The sequence below is a fragment of the Cotesia glomerata genome, linkage group LG3 (genome assembly GCF_020080835.1).
Source record: "Cotesia glomerata isolate CgM1 linkage group LG3, MPM_Cglom_v2.3, whole genome shotgun sequence".
Taxonomy (NCBI): domain Eukaryota; kingdom Metazoa; phylum Arthropoda; class Insecta; order Hymenoptera; family Braconidae; genus Cotesia; species Cotesia glomerata.
In genome coordinates, this window is record NC_058160.1 from 79047 (window position 1) to 98610 (window position 19564).

Consider the following 19564-nt stretch of genomic DNA (forward strand, 5'->3'; position numbering starts at 1 on the left):
CCAAAATTGAAAAAATTATTTTTTGTTTTTTTTTTTGTAAATAAATAATATTTTTACAGTGCTTAAGGTAAAAGCCCCAATAGATGATCACGTACCAGTATATGATCACTCCATGTATTTGTATATCTATATTCACAAATATAGGTATACAAATACACAAATACATGGAGTGATTATATACTGGTACATGATCATCTATTGGGGCTTTTACCTTAATTATAATTAAAAAGTAGTCTTCTTTGATTTAAATTTGAAAATATCTGTAAAAAAACAATTTTTTATTGAAGAAATATGCTTCAATATTTTATTATAGACTGTCAATTGTTATAAATTTTTAATTATAAAAAAAAAATGATTAATTTATTTATATAATTAAATTTAACTGATTTACAAAATAAGGTTTAATAATAATAAAATAAATTAACAATTAAAAATTTGCTATCAGCTAAAAATATATTTTTGTTTTAAAATGTTATAAACTTATTAATTATCTAATTTTCATACTACAATTAAAAATTTAATGAAAAATTTTAGACAAATAATAGTTATTAATTGAAATAATTACTTCTGAGCAATTTATAAAAATCATCATTATTATTATTATCAGATGATAGATAAATAAACAAAAACACAATTGTTTGAAGGAACTGCTGCCGCCAAACGTCAACTCTTATAATTAATTTATCAGGTTATATTATTGGTTACGATATTTTTTTTTATATACGTATTTATTATTTTTCATTCATAACATCTCGTTTGACTGTTCAGTTCTTAGTTTATTATTGTATTGACAGGACAATACGTCTTCATGAAGAATAACATTATCTATAGTAATTACTTGAACTCTTATCCACTGCGCTGAATAATTATTTTATAGAAATCAGTTGACTTTGTCAAAGGTATCATCAAATATCTCAAGTTCACCGCAACCAGGAAAATAAAATTCAAGGACTGAACAATATTCCTATAGGATTAACAGCAATTTTTTTTTCATCAGTTCCTAGTTATCAGTGAAATGTTTGTGGTGTCTATTATTTACTCAAAATTCAATCTTCAAACAAAATAATACTTATAATAACTCTATTTTATATATTTATAATATTATTTAAAAAATTATATACTTTCATCACTGAAAATAATTTCTAAATGTCTTCAATTAATCAAAGGTTAAAAAATTATCACATTTGATGACGCTTAACAATTAATTAATAACTTAAAAATGATCATTATATTACTTTTTGTCAATTTTATTCTTGTTTAAATTTAAATTACATTAAGTTTAAAGTTAACGATAAGATTATTTAATCACTATCAAAAAGTGTTTCACTTTTGGCATTCATGCGATACTATGAACCGTATTAATAAATAAATCCTATCGAACGTCATATATATCTAAGAGTATTATATTAATTGGTGATTAAATATAATAAGTGAGAAATGATGTAAAATAATAACAATATATTTAAATGTAATTATATGAAACGGGCACTTGCAGTCTGTCATTTGGGTGATGAACATCAGAGCGGTCTTAACTATACTTATATACTGTCGTTAAATTTATTTAAGTATCTTTTTAAAAATGTTAAGTAAATTACCACAAGAGTTTCGTCGGTACCAACGCAATCGTAATCAGTTACGGCATATTTTTAAGGAAACACACCGTACACTAGATGTTATCAATCATGAAAATTTTTTTCCTGAAGGTAATTTTTTATTTATCATTATTTTTTCTTTTTTTATATAAATTTATTGCAAAATAATTCTAGATTTGGAAAAATTTTACATTACCAGATGTTCAACAATATTTGATTTTAAATATTAATTAAATTTGTATTTTTTATTATAATTTAAAAAAAAAAAAAAAAAATTGTTGAATGTCTTCTTTTACTATAGTTAAACATAACTATTGATTAAAACTTATAAATAATAATAAATTGGACTTTTTAGAAAACATCATTGATGAGTTATTACCCTCCTTGACTCTGGATCGTCTTACTCATATACTGGACAATCAACCAGCGATTGTAATATCAGGGCAAGACTGCAAGTCAAAAGCAGCATTGGTGAATCGTTTGTTGGAGGAAGATATTCTCCCATTAACTGATGGGTCATGGCGATGGATTAAATTCAGCTATGGTACCACCAACCACGTCAGCCTGACCCTGGGTCTCGAGTATGAAGTTGTTGATTACGTGCCCACGGAGACTCCATTCGAAACTTTGACCGTAGAAGATTTAAACCAATCTGAAAATGAAGACTTTAATTGTCCACAAGTTTTGGACGTCAAGCTCGATCGATTGATCCTCAAAGACGGCGTCCAAATTTTTTTGGTACCCAATATCGCGGCCATAAGGTCACTCGTTAAAGGAATATTAAATATTTTACCGATATTTTTATACGCGCTCGGTGATTATCCTCTCACGGAATTAAATACCAAGGAGTTGAGAGAATTAAAAGAAACTTATCCGTACAATCCAGTATTGTTTGTTTCTTCATTGGCCAACATCGTTTTTGACAGCGTTGATGGCGACTTGACAGAGTCTGAGCAGCACCGCTTACAAACTCAGGCTGAAAATAATCCCAGTAATAATAAAAATAAAAATAAAAATAAAAATAAAAATATATCTGAATTTGTCAGTAGTGATAAGAAGGAAGAAGAAACTTTTAACTTGGAGAAAATGAATTCTCTGGGGCGAACTTGGCTGGACCAATTGGGAGGTCTAGGATTTCTTCGCGTAGAAGAGTCTGTCGAGGATCAACGGATGGCCTGGCTGTTAGGGACCGAGTATGTCAGTTCCAGTGACTTTGTTGAGTCCTATAAAAATATGGACCGAGTTCTACACTTTACTCGCAGTTGCCTTCAAAGTTATCTTGTTAATGCGAGCACTTGTTTAACTGAAATCCAGACTACTTCGCTGCGTAAATTTATTCTCAGTGCTTTTGATATGGCTCGAGAAATTCAGATTACTCCCAGGAGAATTCAGTACGTTCAACAGAAAGAAAATGAATTGTACGCGAGTTTGATGAATGTTGTCAACAAAAATCAAGATGAACTTACGGTACTTGAATTTTTTTTGTTTGTTTTATTACGGAGAGTCTAGTGATAAAATTAATATAATATATTTATTTATTTGTTTGTTAAGTTAAATAAATAAATAAATAAATAAATAAATAAAAATTTCACTAGAATCTCCTGATGAGAGATTTTATTTAAAATAAATCAATTGATTATTTTTCAGGAATTGATTCAGAACATAATACTAGAAATGAAACAAGACTTATCGTCACTGAGTAATGATTCATATCAGTATCAAAACAATAATAATTTAAGCAACAATGAGCAGGATGAGTGTCGCCGTGAATGGTGTGCGACAGTTCGAACAGCGACAACAGAAGTACAGAGATTAGTTTTGAGCCGTCTGAGTGAGAAAGTAGCACGGCAACTAGTTACATCTGTTAATTGTCTGAGGGAAACTTTTGTGGGTACTCTGCAGCGTTGTTTGCTTGAGTTGGAAAAAAGTTACGATTCTAATAACCATGACGCAAATTTGTTGGCGAGTGACGCCTTGAAGCAGATATTATCTGCGGCTTACAACGTCGAGTTACATAATTCCTCGCCATCTTTAGTCCATTCTTTTCTCGAGCGACTAAGACAACTGTTAAAGTCTTTGCCATTGCCATGGTCACCGACCCCGACACTCGACCAAGCTTGGCGCAAACGAGTCACAATAGACGTCCTTAATTCTCTCTGTCCAACAAGATTAGCACGTACCATATCCACCCAATTTAGAGATAAAATAAAATCATCTCACGATGCCTTTCACGCAGCACTCAGGTCCTTGGAGAATCACTACTCTGGTAAATTGGAGCGAACTGAAGAGCAGAGAGTTGCTATAAGAAAAATACACGCTCCCAGATTGGCAAAACTCACATTAGAGTCAACCTCCATGTCCGATATGGTCAGATACGGGATTCCGCATCAGGGAAAAGAAATCGGACGAGGACAGTACGGTGTAGTGTTTTCCTGTGACGCTTGGGCTGGAGCGCCAGGTCCTTGTGCTGTTAAATCTGTAGTACCACCAGATGAAAGACACTGGAATGATCTGGCCATGGAGTTTTACTACACAAGATCCATTCCAGATCACAAGAGGATTGTCAAATTGAGAGGTTCGGTTATTGATTACAGCTATGGAGGTGGTGGGGCTGCTGTATTGCTAATTACCGATCGGATGAGTCGCGACTTGTACTGTGGGATCCGCGCGGGGTTACCCTGGATCACCAGGATACAGATTGCCATCGATGTTCTCGAGGGAATTCGGTATCTCCATTCTCAAGGCCTGGTACATAGAGATATAAAGTTAAAAAACGTCCTCCTGGATACGAAAAACCGAGCCAAGTTAACTGATCTGGGCTTCTGTATCACTGAAGCCATGATGAGCGGAAGCGTTGTTGGGACTCCTGTTCATATGGCTCCTGAATTATTGTCTGGGCGCTATGACAGCAGTGTTGACATCTACGCATTTGGAATTTTATTCTGGTATATTTGTGCTGGACATACGAAAATGCCGTTTGCCTTTGAGCAGTTTCACAATAAAGAACAGCTCTGGACCAGTGTCCGCAAAGGTTAGTCTCTAATAAATATATATATATATATATAATTATTTATATAATAATAATAATAATAATAATAATTGATTATTTAATTAGGCTTACGTCCAGAACGTCTTGCTAGTTTCGATGATGAATGCTGGGAACTAATGGAGCAATGCTGGGCTGGCGAGCCATCGAGACGTCCTCTTTTGGGAGCAATCGTGCCCGTCCTGGAGTTGATTCGCGACAAAGCAGACATAGGCAAGTTCACCGCTGAACCCGATGCACTGAAACACCATGGCTCGTCCTCGTCCTCGTCCTCGATGAAGAATCCTGCTTTAGCACTAGCCGAACCCAATAATCAGAGAGGAACTACGTCGAGTCCTCTTTTGAAACGTAGACCCCTACGTCCTTTAAAATATCCTAATCTCCATATGACTAATTTATTTCAAACAAGTGTCTGTTCCAATCTTTATGTACAAATGCGTGAATTTTGATTATTTGATTAATTAGTTATTGAAATATTTATTAAGACTGCTAGTCGGTATTTTTAGTCTAGAAGACTGTTATTTTTTTTTTTTTTTTTTTTTTTTTTTTTCCCTAAAGAGTTTATTTTTCTGAGCTGTTATTATTTTTATACAATTTATTTATCAACCAGTGAGATAATTGTTGTTATAGTTGTTTAAATTTTTTAAATACTTATAGATAATTTTATCGAGCTAAAAATTGAAAGAGTTGTCTGGTCTTTAAGATACTGAGTGACATGTTTAATCTAAACGATTTAAGTAATTGTTTTAGCTATTTAGTCCAATCTAATTCGTTCATTTTAATAGTACAAAGACCGCTTATGATTATTAATTTATAAAATACAATTTATGATAAAGTTTGCTAGCATTCGAGCACGTAGATAGTCCATTGACCGCATTTGTACTCGATCCTCTATCCTCTATTCCAGTTACTCTCTGTAGTTATTTTTTCCTAACATAAATTAAATGTTGCTGCTGCTGCTGCTGCTGTACATTCTATACTACTTTTGCTGTTATTGTTGATGGCACTTGTGTCCCATTTGTCGCGCATTAATTATTTTTTTTTTTTAGATAAAGTAATCCTGTATATTGAGATAGTTAACACTTGTTATGCTTCTGCACGTAGTCGAAGGCGAAAACGAAATCTTATTATTTTGTTTAATAAATTAATTTGAATATATATTAAAAATTTTTGTAAAAACATAATATATTTTGTAAATATTTAAATAAACAAATTTATATTTTTCCAAATAAATATTTATTAATAATTTCGTTGTTCGTCATTCGTCTGTTGCTATTCCTTTTTTGTAAATTTATTTTTTTTTTTTTCTTAATTAAAAACTTTGAATCTATGACGTTAAAATATGCATTTATCAGTATTTGATATTTATGACAAAATAATTAAATAACAAAGTAGTGATAGTATAATTTTTTCCTACGAAAATTTAAAATAATAATGTTTATATAAAAATACTGAGATTAATAACCTAGTTTTATATTAAAAATTTGATACCGCATTAATTATCAAGAAAAAAAATTTTTTTTTTTTTTTTTCAGATGTATTTAGTTACTCTGATTAATTATTTACCACTTACCAATTAATAAGATAATGGGTCAATCCACTTAATATTGAGCTGATAAAACAAAAAAGCAAGTATCCGCAACAGCAGAATTAGGTATCCAATTATCAAGAGCATTGACGTGTTCCTGGTTAATTCATAGCCATAATGAAAATATTACATTTATATCTCTCAATACTTACTATATACAGCGTATATTATATAGTCGTTTAATTAATCAGTAATTTTCATTAAAAATATTTTATCAGTATAATTTTTATATTTTCTCAAAATAATTATTATATTTTTATACTGATTATATGTAAATGATAAATATGTATATAAATAGAAATTTTTTCATTAAATAAAAATAATTTTTTTCTACATATGACATGGTTTATTTATCAACTACGACAGCAGTTCTAAATTATTCTTTGCCTGTTCTAGGTCATGAATAAATTTATAAAACTGAGTTAGGGTCATCTCTGTGAAAATATCTTTCATTTTACCACCATTGTTTAATTGTAATTTTAGTTGCAAAAATGTTTTTCCTACTTTGTCTGATTCGCTACTTGATGTTGTTACTGAAAAAAAATAATAAATTAAGTTTAAAATAATTATAATAAAAAAAATATTTAAATAAAAGGCTATTTACCACCGAATTTCCAAGAAACATCAACTAGAGTATTTTTTTCTTCTTCCATTTTATGAAAACAACTTAATTGATGGTTAAATTTATTATTAATAAATAATACAATTATTTTTTAATATTTGACAGAAATTTTTTTAGACGTTTTGTAGGCATATGAAAACAAATAACACAGCGGCCATATTTAAAATTGTGGACATGCGCAGGCCCGCCAATCTCATAAAAAATTTCAATGTAAAATAGGATAATTTCTTATAATTTACTCTTAAAAACAAAACCAACAATGCAATCAGAATTTGACAAATAAATAAATTAAAGAATAAAAAAAAAAAAAGCCCTAAAATATATAGATTACGACGATTGAATGAATCTACAACAAAAATGGAGGAGGAAAAAAAATATCTGAGCAAATTCCACATCGATAAGGTATCAATATGTCGCGCGACGAGGTTATAAGTCGATTTATAAATTTATTTTGTTTATATTACATTGACGATAAGATGTATATTATTCAAATTTACAAACATCCGATTGTAGTTTATAAAAATATTTTATTGCATGTATATAAATTATTTATTTTTTGTCATATACAAGATACGCTTCCGCCAAGTGGAAAAGATGATGGAAATTAGAGCGATCAATACAAAAATTAAATTAGAAAACAATATTCACAAGTATCAAACTCAGCATCAGTATCATTTAATCCCTAAGGAACAATTTATTGTAGAAAAATTTCATAATTTTGCACACAATCTTCCTGTCATTGGATTACTTCCTGTACTAAATCATTTATAAGTCTGTGTTAAAAATTTTTTAATCAAAAAATTACTTAACTTATCTATTTTTTATTGCTTATAGACCTGGGAACATAATATTAGTTTTCTTATACCTCGGAGATTACGTAAAAAGTATCACAAGTTATTTAAATGCCACCTGGAAGAAATAAAAAAATATTATAAAGCAGTAATGCATGACTTTGGTGTAAATTATAAAATATATAAAAAAAATTTCACCTCATTAGAAGAACCGGGCTTCAAATTTGATGGTCATACAATTTATCGAGATAAATTTTTAAAAAACATTGAAAAACTTGAGTCCAAATATTTTCACCATCACAATTTGATTAAAAATATTTTTCTGCATCAACAACTACCTTCTCTTCTTTTTGATTTCCGACGTTACCGTCTCCAAGCAGGAACTTTAGATTTTTTTGAGTAAAGATTTTCGTTAAAAAATATCAATAGTTTTATTTTCATTAACACTTTTTTTTTTTTTTTTTTAGATTTTGTGATTTAGTTGATAAAACTATAGAGAATGACACGTCGATGATCATTAAGAGTTATTACACTCATATAGTAACTCTGGTGACAACTAAAAAATACATTAATGACATACCAAAAAATATGATACTTTCATTTATAAAATCAGCGTCTACGTTATTAGCGTACCAGATAATAAAAATTTTAATGACAAGCATCTCGGATCTGCTGAATGTGCTCGAAGATAACTCAATCCGGCCATCATTATCCATCACTTTAAAATGTCAAAACAACGATCTGATTACATTACCAACTAAGGATTACTTTTTCTCTCGTTTTCATTATTTTATCGAGGAGATAGCCTCTGCTGGTTTACAATTACAACCACTTGAATCCTGGGTTGACATGAAAAATCAAGAATTTATCTTCGCGGTTCTTCCCGAGTGGTTTATGCTCCAATCCTACTCAAGACTCTCTAAAATTTTGAAAAATTACTGGGAACCCATTGACATTTACGTACTAAATCTTCAGCGTAAATTTAAAGTAATCTACAGCGCGGAAGCCCAATCAGAAATCCGAAATTTTATAGATTGTGATTACAGTTTTCAGGAGGGAACTTTTAAGTTAGAAGATTTCAAAAAACTAATCACCGAAATTGACGGTCTGCCAGATAATGAATACTTGGAAGACATAAAAATTTCACAATTCCCAGCTAAAAGTGGCCTAAAACATTACACCGAAATATTTCTCGGTTATATTATCCAAGAACTGCTTCAAAAGCAGCGTAAATTCAATCATGAAATCTGTTGGACTTTTGAAAAAGTCAAAAGTCAAGTTTTGAATACCCCAGAGACAACCAAAGAGTTGCTGGAACTGGGAAAGTATATGCTGACATTAACGACAACGTTTATGGAAGAAATGGAGGAAAAGATCAATTTTGCGGTGTCTAAAATGCTGTCTGTAATTGAAATGACTACACTGGACTACGATGACATTGAGCTTAACCGTGAAACGGTCAATTGGCTCGTCAAAATAAAGCCAATATTCGAGGAGGGCAACCTCCAATATGAGCAAATGAAATTCAAGTTAGAAGAAAATCTACAGTCTCGCAAGAACAATTTAATAACCTCTATTGAAGATTTATTTTCTTATTTAGAAATAATGGACATGATGGACGATTCTGAGCGTATTTTTGACTACATCGAAGACATGAGAAAGTTGGTACGATCTTTAGATCGTCTTGATGATGAAGTAAAGTGGATTAATAATGAGGAAAGCACTTTTAATTTTCCTCAAACGTATTTTCCTCGAATAAAAGAGCTCAAGGACATAATTATACCCTTCTATGAATTAATTTATCAAGCTCGAAAATGGCAGCGAGACTCTGGAGTCTGGTTGGACGGACCTTTTGAATTTTTAGACGCTTCTGTAATTGAAAATCGCACTGCTGATTATTATGCTTGGTTTAACAAAGTCTCTAAAGAATATCGAACTAAAATAAAAATTCAGATTGCTACTGGTTATCCTTACATTTTTTCAGGCTCCGTTGACGATCCAGATCCTCTGTACCAGCCTGCGCCGATGAATTTGTGCCATCAATTATTGGAAAGCATCAAATGGTTAAAGAAATACATGCCATTGGTCTGTCTTGTGAATCCTGCGTTGAATCAAAGACACTGGGATGAAATTTCGTTGATTGCTGGGCACGATATTACTCCTGACGCTGGAACGACATTTAGAAAATTAATTAATCAGGATTTAATGAAAGATGTCGGTAAATATGAAGCTATAAGTGTTAACGCTTCAAAGGAAGCAGCACTGGTGGATCTGTTTAATAAAATAAAACAAGAGTGGGATAATGTTTTGTTTACTACGATGACTTACAAAAATTCTGATGTGACTATTCTCACCCAGTTGGATGATGTAATGCTGATTTTGGAAGAACACACGGTAAAACTTCAAGGAATGCGAGGTTCTGCTTTTGTAAAACCTATTGAAAATTATGTAAATATTTTTTACGAGGTTCTTGTGCGTATTAGAAAAACTATAGACGAGTGGTCGAGACTACAAGTCCAGTGGATTTATTTATTGCCCATTTTTACAAGCCCTGACATAATTGCGCAGTTGCCAGAAGAAGCTTCCATGTTTTCGGAAGTTAATCAGACTTTTTGTGAAATAATGGAATCTATAGCGAAAGATCCGAGGGTCAAAGAGTCGGCAGGTTCATTGGGAATGTTGGAAAAACTTGAAAAAGCCAATGAACTAATGGAAAAAATAAATCAAGGAGTTGTAGAGTACTTGGAGAAAAAACGATTGTTTTTTCCACGATTTTTCTTTCTTAGCAATGACGACATGTTGGAAATCCTTTCAGAAACAAAAGACCCGTTGCGTGTTCAGCCGCATTTGAAGAAGTGTTTTGAGGGGATTGCCAAATTAGGATTTAACAAAGACCGAGAAATCTACGCGATGACTGGCGATGACGGGGAAGAAATAATGATCCAGGAAATAATTTCAACTGATGCGGCAAAGGGGTGCGTTGAAAAGTGGCTTATAAAAGTTGAACAACAGATGGTTATGACAATAAAACATCAAATTATGGTCAGTTATTTTGATTACGAAGTTACGGAACGCGTTAAATGGGCATTGATCTGGCCTGGACAGGTTGTTTTGTGTGTTTCACAAATTTATTGGTCTTTGGCTGTTACTAATAGTCTTTTAACACGTACGGTTTCTGCTCTCGAGGCACTTTACGATACACTCAAGGCTCAAATTATTGACATGGTTAATTTAGTCAAAGGCAAGTGTAGCTGTTTATGATTATTTTAGTTTTAATTTTTGTTTGTAAAAAATAATTAAATAACGCTTTTTTTTTTTTTTTTTTTTTTTTAACTAGGTAAACTGAATAGACAAAACCGCACGACTCTCAATGCATTAATAACAATAGACGTTCATGCTCAAGATGTAGTGGAGCTATTGATCGACAAAAGAATCACCAGTGAGACAGACTTTGACTGGCTGGCACAGTTACGTTATTATTGGCAAGACAATGTACTCGTTAGAATAATAAACTCAACTGTTAAATACGCCTATGAATATTTAGGCAATTGTTCCAGACTTGTTATTACACCGTTAACTGATCGGTAAGTTTTATTTTTAATTATTTATCATGGATGGTAAGTGAGATAAAATCTAATAGAACTGTTGTTATTTTTTATCTCACTTGTTTAATAATAATAGATGCTATCGAACATTGATTGGAGCGTATTCCCTCCACTTAAATGGCGCTCCCGAAGGTCCCGCTGGTACTGGAAAAACCGAAACGACCAAAGATTTAGCTCGAGCAATAGCAGTCCAGTGTGTCGTCTTCAATTGTTCAGAAGCACTTGACTACAAAAATATGGGAAAGTTTTTCAAAGGTTTAGCTGCTTGTGGAGCGTGGGCTTGTTTCGATGAGTTCAATCGCATTGAACTGGAAGTCCTCTCAGTAGTTGCTCAACAGATTCTTTGTATCGTTCAATCAGTACGAGCTCACTTGGAAAAATTTATCTTCGAAGGAACGGAACTGTCATTGAACCCAGCAGTTTATATCTGCATAACCATGAATCCTGGATATGCCGGTAGATCTGAGCTTCCTGACAATTTAAAAGTTCTCTTCAGAACTGTCGCGATGATGGTTCCTGATTACTCTAAGATTGGAGAAATATTCCTGTACTCATCTGGGTTCAATTATGCACGAGTTTTGTCACTAAAAATAAAAACTACTTACAAACTTTGCTCCGAGCAATTGTCAACTCAGTCTCACTATGATTATGGAATGCGAGCTGTTAAAACGGTGCTGTTAGCAGCGCAAAATTTAAAGATAAAATTTCCAGATGCCGATGAAACTGTTTTGATACTCCGCGCAATAGTTGACGTTAATTTACCTAAATTTTTGGCTCACGATGTTCCACTTTTTCAGGGAATTATTTCCGATTTGTTTCCAGATGTAAAATTGCCTTCTCCAAATAACCAGGTTCTTTTAAAAGCAATCAAACAAGTCTTAGAGTCACGCAACCTTCAACCAGTAAACGGATTTCTTTTGAAAATAATTCAAACTTACGAAATGATGATCGTGAGACACGGATTCATGCTTGTAGGGGATCCGTCTGGTGGAAAAACTTGTGTTCTTCATACTTTAGCAGACTCATTGACTCTGATGGCCCAATGGGGCAATGATCTAGGCGCTGAAACAATTTACACTACCATAAATCCAAAATCAATAACGATAGGTCAATTGTACGGACAATTTGATCCCGTGTCTTCAGAATGGACCGACGGAATCTGCGCCGTGGCGTTCCGGCAATACAGTACGAGTTTGGAAGACTCATCCAGAAAATGGATCATATTTGACGGACCTGTCGATGCAGTATGGATTGAGAATCTCAACACAGTTTTAGATGATAATAAAAAACTCTGCTTGACTTCGGGTGAAGTTATACAGATGACCGGTACCATGTCAATGATTTTCGAGGCTATGGACCTGGTTCAAGCTTCACCAGCGACTGTTTCTCGATGTGGCATGATCTATATCGAGCCCCATGTCCTTGGCTGGCGCCCTATTGCGGAATCTTGGTACAAAACTCTTCCCTCTTGGTCTGACGGGTATTTAGAAATAATCAGAGACATTTTTGAGTGGTTAATTGACGCTTGTTTAGAATTTACTAGAAAAAAATGTCAACTTACCTTGTATGCAGGGCAAATCAATCAGGTAACAAGTACTCTTAGTTTATTTAAAATGGTCATGGACGATGCAGTAGATGATCCAAGAAACAAAGATTCGGAAGAAATTAAAGACAATATTAAATGTTGGGTTCAAGCAGCGATTATTTTTTCTATCGTTTGGGGACTTTCAGGAACTCTGGATCGTGATTCTCATCGGAAATTTAATGATTTCTTTACAAGTATCTGGAAAAATCAAGACTCTAGTCTACCGATACCTGAAAGTATCAGTCGAGACGTTATTTTGCTGCCTTCTGAAGATATTAATGACAGTTATTACGTTTTTCGCGGTAAAGGTCACTGGAAACCATTTTCAGAAGCTCTTAAAACCGAAACTCTCGTTGAAGCTTCCAGTATCTCACAGATGCTGGTACCAACTGTTGATACTGTAAAATATCAACGTTTATTTCAGCAATATATCAAGCACAACAAAAGATTCTTGGTCTACGGTGCGACAGGTACGGGAAAAAGTTTCTACATTCAAGATTTGATGACAAATAAACTTAAAGAAAATTACATACCCAATTTAATAACATTCACTGCTCGAACCAGCGCAGCATTGGCTCAAGAACTAGTAATTTCAAAGTTACAACGTCGAAAACGTCACTACGGTCCTGGAAAGGGTAATTCATGCGTGGTGTTTATCGACGACGTTAACATGCCTGCCAAAGAAGTTTACGGAGCCCAACCGGCTATCGAATTGCTGAGACAAATGTTCGACCATGATTACTGGTATGATTCCAAAGAACCTCACAAGATAACTGTTTCCGATACGCTATTTATTTGTGCGATGAGTCCACCTGGGGGAATGCGCCAAAAAATTTACCAGCGATTTTTGAGACACTTTAACTTGCTCACCATTAACGAATTTACCGACGAAAGCATTCTGAGAATATTTTCTACAATCGCTTTAGCGGGTTATAAAAGAAATGGATTCGCTTCAGATATAATTGTCACAGTAAATCCAATGGTAAATGCAACTCTCGAGATTTTTAAATGTGCAATCAAGGATTTAAGACCCACACCAGCTAAATCTCACTATGCCTTCAATTTAAGAGACTTTGCGCGTGTAATTACCGGTTGCGTTATGTTAAAAAAGGATTCTATTGAGTCAAAGTCTACGTTTACGCGTCTGTGGGTCCATGAAACTCTTAGAGTTTTCGGAGATCGTTTGGTAGATAGTGAGGATCACTTATGGCTCTTTGATAAAATCAAACAAGTAGTTTCAAAAACGTTTAAGGATTCGTTTGAAAGCATTTTCAGTCACTTGCCAAAAGAAAATGACCAGTTGACCGAAAAGAGTCTCAAAAGTTTGATATTCGGGAATTTTATGGATGATTCTTTGGATAAAAAGTACGAAGAAGTAACCTCGATGGAGTTGTATCAACAAATAGTACAGCAGAATCTCGAAGACTACAACTTAACGCACCGTACTGCTTTGGATATCGTGATATTTCGTTACGCTTTGGAGCATTTAGCACGTGTGAGCAGAATTATGGCGACACCAGGAGGTAATTTACTGATGGTTGGAGTCGGGGGCTCTGGCCGACAATCACTGACTAAATTAGCCGCGGCTATGGCCGACTATGACCTATTCCAACCGGAAATAACCAGCACTTATGGCGTGAACGAGTGGCACGAAGATATTAAAAAGATTTGCAAAACGTCTGGAGCTCAAGGAAAAGATTTAGTTTTTCTTATTTCAGAAAGTCAAATCACGGAACAAGTGTTTCTATCCGACATTGACGGGCTTTTGAATTCCGGAGAAGTTCCTAATTTATTTAATGCCGAGGAGAGACAAGAAATAATCGAAATTTGTCGGTCGACAGCTGCCAAAGAGGGGGATAATGGTGTCATTTCTACAGGATCGATCGTTTCGGTACTGTCGTACTTTTTAAGCCGGTGTAAAGAAAAACTTCACCTTATGCTGTGTTTCACACCAATAGGAGAGTCATTTAGAACTCGGCTGAGATTGTACCCGAGTTTGGTGAATTGTTGTACTATCGATTGGTTTGAAGTTTGGCCAGAAGAAGCCCTCGAGCAAGTTGCTGTTAAGTTTACTAAGGATATCAATGTCGATGATCAAGTAAAAGTTAACGCAGTGATAGCCTGTAAGTATTTTCACGTCTGTGCTAAAAATATCGCTGAAGACTTCTATAGAATAACCGGAAGGCGAACGTATATTACTTCAACGGGGTTTTTAGATTTGATACGGAATTATGCAAGGCTGATCAATATAAAACAGGAAGAAATAACAGAAGCTCGAGCTCGCTATGTCAATGGTCTTGACAAACTTGCGTTCGCAGCCGAAGAAATAAAAAGAATGAAAATTAATGTTGAGACTTTGAAGCCACAGTTGGAAGCTTCTGCTCGAGAAACTATTGAAACTATGAAGCAAATAGAAAACGAGAGTAAGGGAGTTGAAGAAGCGACTATTCAAGTTAAGAAAGATGAAAAAGTTGCTAATAAGCAAGCTGAGATTGCTGGGGCATTGAAAATCGAATGTGAAGCGGATCTTGCTTCGGCGCTTCCTGTTTTGGAAGAAGCTCTTAAAGCTCTTGATACTCTCAAGCCCAAAGATATTTCATTGGTAAAAACTATGAAAAATCCTCCAGCTGGGATTAAATTAGTAATGGCTGCTGTTTGTGTAATGCTCAATATTCCTCCCGACAGAAAACCTTCACCAGACACCGGAAAAATAGTCCGGGACTACTGGAAGCCCAGCAAAAAATTGCTCAGCGATATTAAATTTCTGGATTCTCTGAAAAATTACGACAAAGATAATATTCCTTTGCAAACAATAGAAACAATAAAACGTATTTATATGACGGATAAAAATTTTGAGCCTCGTGTTGTGGCGAAAGCTTCACAAGCTGCTGAAGGACTTTGCAAGTGGGTTCGTGCAATGGTTCTCTATGACAAAGTCGCTCGAGAAATAGCTCCGAAAAAACAGAAGCTCCAAGATGTCCAAAAAGAATACTCGGATACGATGATTATATTGGAGGAAAAGCGTATTGCGTGTGCTGAGTTAACTGGCAAATTAACAGTCTTGAAGGAGAATCTGGAAAAAATTTTAGAAAAAAAAATAAATCTTGAAAATCTGTTATCACGCTGTCGTAATAAATTAATACGAGCTGAAAAATTAATCAGTGGGTTGGGAGGCGAGGAACGTCGCTGGTTAAAAACTGCTGAAGATTTAAAAAAATCTTATGAAACTCTGTCGGGAGATATTTTAATATCTTGCGCTATAATAGCTTACTTGGCGCCATTCACATCGGTTTATCGAGCAAACAATATCGATAAATGGATTCAGTACATTAAAAATTTAAAAATTCCCTCTTCAGAAGATTTTTCCTTCGTCGAAATTCTGTCCAATGATTTGCAAGTAAATACGTGGAATATTTCGGGTTTGCCTAGGGATATATTTTCAACGGAAAACGCTGTTATTATGGCTAGTAGCAAACGCTGGAGTTTGTTTATTGATCCACAAAGCCAAGCTAATAGATGGATTCGCACGATGGAGAAATTCAGTAATGTTGAAATCGTCAAATTAACAAATAAAAATTATATGACTGTTGTAGAGAGGTGTATTGAGTTCGGTTACCCAGTATTGATTGAAAATATTTATGAACAACTGGATGCTTCGCTGGATCCAATACTCATGAAAAATATCTACAAAGTCGCCGGAGAGTTTTATATAACTCTTGGCGAGAAAATAATCAAGTATGATGATAAATTTCGACTGTATTTGACCACCAAATTGCGTAATCCTCACTACGTACCGGAAATTTTCAATAAAGTCACAATTATTAATTTTTCTCTGACTAAAATTGCGCTTGAGGATCAACTTCTGGGGATCGTCGTGGCAAAAGAACGACCAGAATTGCAAGAAAAACGGGAGTACCTGATAGTTCAGGGAGCAGCTAATCAAAAATCACTCAAACAAGTTGAAGATAGTATCCTTAAAACTCTATCTTCCGGTACAGGCTCGGAAATTCTTGAAGATGAAGAGGCCGTGGGAATATTAGATTCCTCTAAAATATTGTCCGCAGATATAATTAAAAAGCAAAAAGCTTCCGAAGAAACTCAACGAGAAATAGAAGTCGCGAGGAATGACTATGCGTCAATTGCTAAATATTCTTCAGCGCTTTACTACACATGTACAGATCTCCCCAATATCGATCCAATGTATCAGTATTCACTAACGTGGTTTATAAATCTTTATGTCACTACCATAGAGAATGCTCATAAAAGTAAATTATTAAAAAAGAGATTAAAATTTTTACAAGATACTTTTACGTATAATCTCTACCAAAATATCTGCAGGTCATTATTTGAAAAAGATAAACCGCTATACGGATTTATTTTGTATACAACAATATTAATCGATCGCCAGGAAATAACTATAGAGGAATTGAATTTATTTTTATCTGGAATAAATGTAAAGAAAACAACTAACCCGGTTGATTGGTTGCCAGACAAATCTTGGATGGAATTATGTCAGTTGAATACTCTAGGGGTATTTAAAAATTTTCTATCACATTTTTTGAATAACTTGGATGCTTGGAAAAGTTTTTATCATGCAGATATTAATTTTCAAGACACACAATTGCCGACGCCTTGGGACAAAGACCTCACGGAATTCCATAAATTAATAATTATGAAAATAATACATCCGGATAAAGTTTTGCAAACGATGATTAAATTTATCGAGCAAGGAATGGGAAGTAAATTTGTCTTGCCGGTTACTTTCGACCTTACTAAATCTTATAACGACTCAAACTCGTTGAATCCTTTGATATTTATTTTATCCCAGGGTTCAGATCCCACTGCGTCGCTATTTAATTTTGCAACGGCAATGAATTATCAAGACAAGTTCAGTTGTGTTTCTCTGGGACAGGGTCAGGGTGCGCGAGCTGAAAAATTAATTAGAGACGCGCAGAAAAATGGCGACTGGGTTTACCTGCAGAACTGTCATTTAGCCGCATCATGGATGCCACAATTGGAAAAAATTTGCGAGAAATTTGACGCAACTAATACTTCTGTTAATTTTCGTTTATGGTTAACAAGTTATCCTACACCAAAATTTCCCATTTCTATTCTAGAAAACGCTATTAAAATGACAAACGAACCGCCCAAAGGACTCCAGCAGAATTTAATGCGACTGTATTCGTCAGAGCCGCTGAAAAATCATTTATTTTTTGACAGATGTCCGGGAAAAGATAAAATATTCGCCCGGTTAATTTACGGACTCTGTTTCTTTCATGCCGTGGTACAAGAACGAAGAAATTACGGCCCTCAGGGTTGGAATATTCCTTACGGCTTCAACGAATCAGACTTTGAAATTTCTATAACTCAACTGGAAATATTTATCAATCAATACAATGAATTGCCGCTGAAAGCAATTACTTATTTAACTGGAGAGTGTAATTACGGTGGGCGTGTTACGGATGACCGTGATCGCCGTTGTTTGAAAACAATTCTTCAGGATTATTACAATGACCAAATAATATCAAATGACCAGTACAAATTGACTGAGAGCTCTGATGAATGTTACTGCGTACCTCGGAAAAATAATTACCAAGAGTATGTTAAACAAATTCAGAGAATGCCATTAAATCCTCAACCGGAAGTCTTTGGTTTGCATGCGAATGCAAGGATTACCCGAGACTTGGAAACATCGAGACTTTTTTTGGAGTCTTTGCGGAAAATCTCTGGTACAGTGTCTCTTGCGGGTGGAGTTAATGCTACAGGGGATTTTGGTTCTAAGCAAGATGAATCGCTCCTGGCAATAAAGCAAGACATTTATGAAAGACTTCCGTATTTATTTGACCTCGAAGCTGCAGTGAAAAAGTACCCAGTGCGTTATGATGAATCTATGAACACGGTATTAGTCCAAGAATTAGAACGTTACAATAATTTGTTAGGTATTATTCGCACGAGTCTTGAAATGCTTGAAAACGCTATCAAGGGAATTATTGTTATGACTAGTGAGTTGGAAGTAAGTAATTTTATATTTATTATTTCGAGATCTAGAAAATTTATGATAAATTTATTTATAGATTATTTATGATGAAATACTGAGTAACAAAATTCCATCGTTGTGGATAAAGTCCAGCGCGTATCCTTCATTGAAATCGCTTGGTAATTTTGTCAGTGATTTGATAAAACGTTTAGAGTTTTTAAAAAATTGGGTGGACTACGGTAAACCCGATAAATTTTGGATTTCTGGATTTTCCTTTGTACATGGATTTTTGACTGGAGCTATGCAAAATTTCGCTCGAAAGTACAAAATATCAATCGACAAAATAGAGTTTGATTTTGAGGTATTTAGTTATCCGGATTAAACAAAACTATATATCAGCTAAAATAAAATTTTTAATCAACAGGTTATGTCAGACGAGTTAAATTCAGCCCCAGTAGACGGTGTCTACATCTACGGATTATATTTAACTGGTGGTCGTTGGGATTCATCGAGAAAAGCCCTTGCTGAGAGCTATTCGAAAATTTTATACGATCCAATAGGGAGTATCTGGCTGAAGCCAACAGAAATAATAAATATAAATCGGCATAATCCGATTCGATATGAATGCCCACTGTACATAACATCCGAGCGATTTGGAACACTTAAAACAACGGGGCATTCAACAAATTACGTCTTGATGATTCTGCTTGACACAGAATTACCAGTTAGTCATTGGATTAAGCGAGGTCTTGCTCTCT

The 19564-nt window shown here is 34.2% G+C and overlaps 3 protein-coding genes and 1 long non-coding RNA gene across 5 annotated transcripts; 2 read left to right on the plus strand and 2 right to left on the minus strand.

Annotated features, from left to right (window-relative positions):
* Positions 1 to 1213: 1213 nt before the first annotated feature.
* Positions 1214 to 6433, plus strand: LOC123261179 (dual serine/threonine and tyrosine protein kinase-like). Of its 2 annotated transcripts, XM_044722699.1 has the most exons (5): positions 1215 to 1703; positions 1948 to 3059; positions 3240 to 4623; positions 4708 to 4851; positions 6174 to 6433. In XM_044722699.1, exons 1-5 carry the CDS (start codon positions 1580 to 1582, stop codon positions 6194 to 6196), a joined length of 2787 nt encoding a protein of 928 aa, XP_044578634.1. In that variant the 5' UTR covers positions 1215 to 1579; the 3' UTR covers positions 6197 to 6433. The 2 variants fall into 2 exon arrangements, with proteins under 2 accessions (XP_044578633.1, XP_044578634.1); XM_044722698.1 differs by lacking the exon at positions 6174 to 6433 and having other exon boundaries at positions 1214 to 1703; positions 4708 to 5780.
* Positions 6434 to 6534: 101 nt separating this feature from the next.
* LOC123261180 (COMM domain-containing protein 7-like) lies at positions 6535 to 7060 on the minus strand. Its single transcript, XM_044722700.1, has 2 exons — positions 6831 to 7060; positions 6535 to 6759 (listed from the first exon to the last, which is right to left on the minus strand). Exons 1-2 carry the CDS (start codon positions 6877 to 6879, stop codon positions 6584 to 6586), a joined length of 225 nt encoding a protein of 74 aa, XP_044578635.1. The 5' UTR covers positions 6880 to 7060; the 3' UTR covers positions 6535 to 6583.
* A 58-nt stretch (positions 7061 to 7118) lies between these two features.
* LOC123261177 (dynein axonemal heavy chain 7) lies at positions 7119 to 19271 on the plus strand. Its single transcript, XM_044722691.1, has 5 exons — positions 7119 to 7250; positions 8107 to 10880; positions 10977 to 11223; positions 11321 to 18842; positions 18904 to 19271. The coding sequence occupies exons 2-5, from the start codon at positions 8150 to 8152 to the stop codon at positions 19186 to 19188; spliced, it is 10785 nt and encodes a 3594-aa protein (XP_044578626.1). The 5' UTR covers positions 7119 to 7250; positions 8107 to 8149; the 3' UTR covers positions 19189 to 19271.
* Positions 7356 to 8119, minus strand: LOC123261181. The gene is made up of 2 exons (XR_006508628.1): positions 7838 to 8119; positions 7356 to 7757 (listed from the first exon to the last, which is right to left on the minus strand). It is a non-coding gene; the product is annotated as an uncharacterized LOC123261181 (long non-coding RNA).
* Positions 19272 to 19564: the final 293 nt, after the last annotated feature.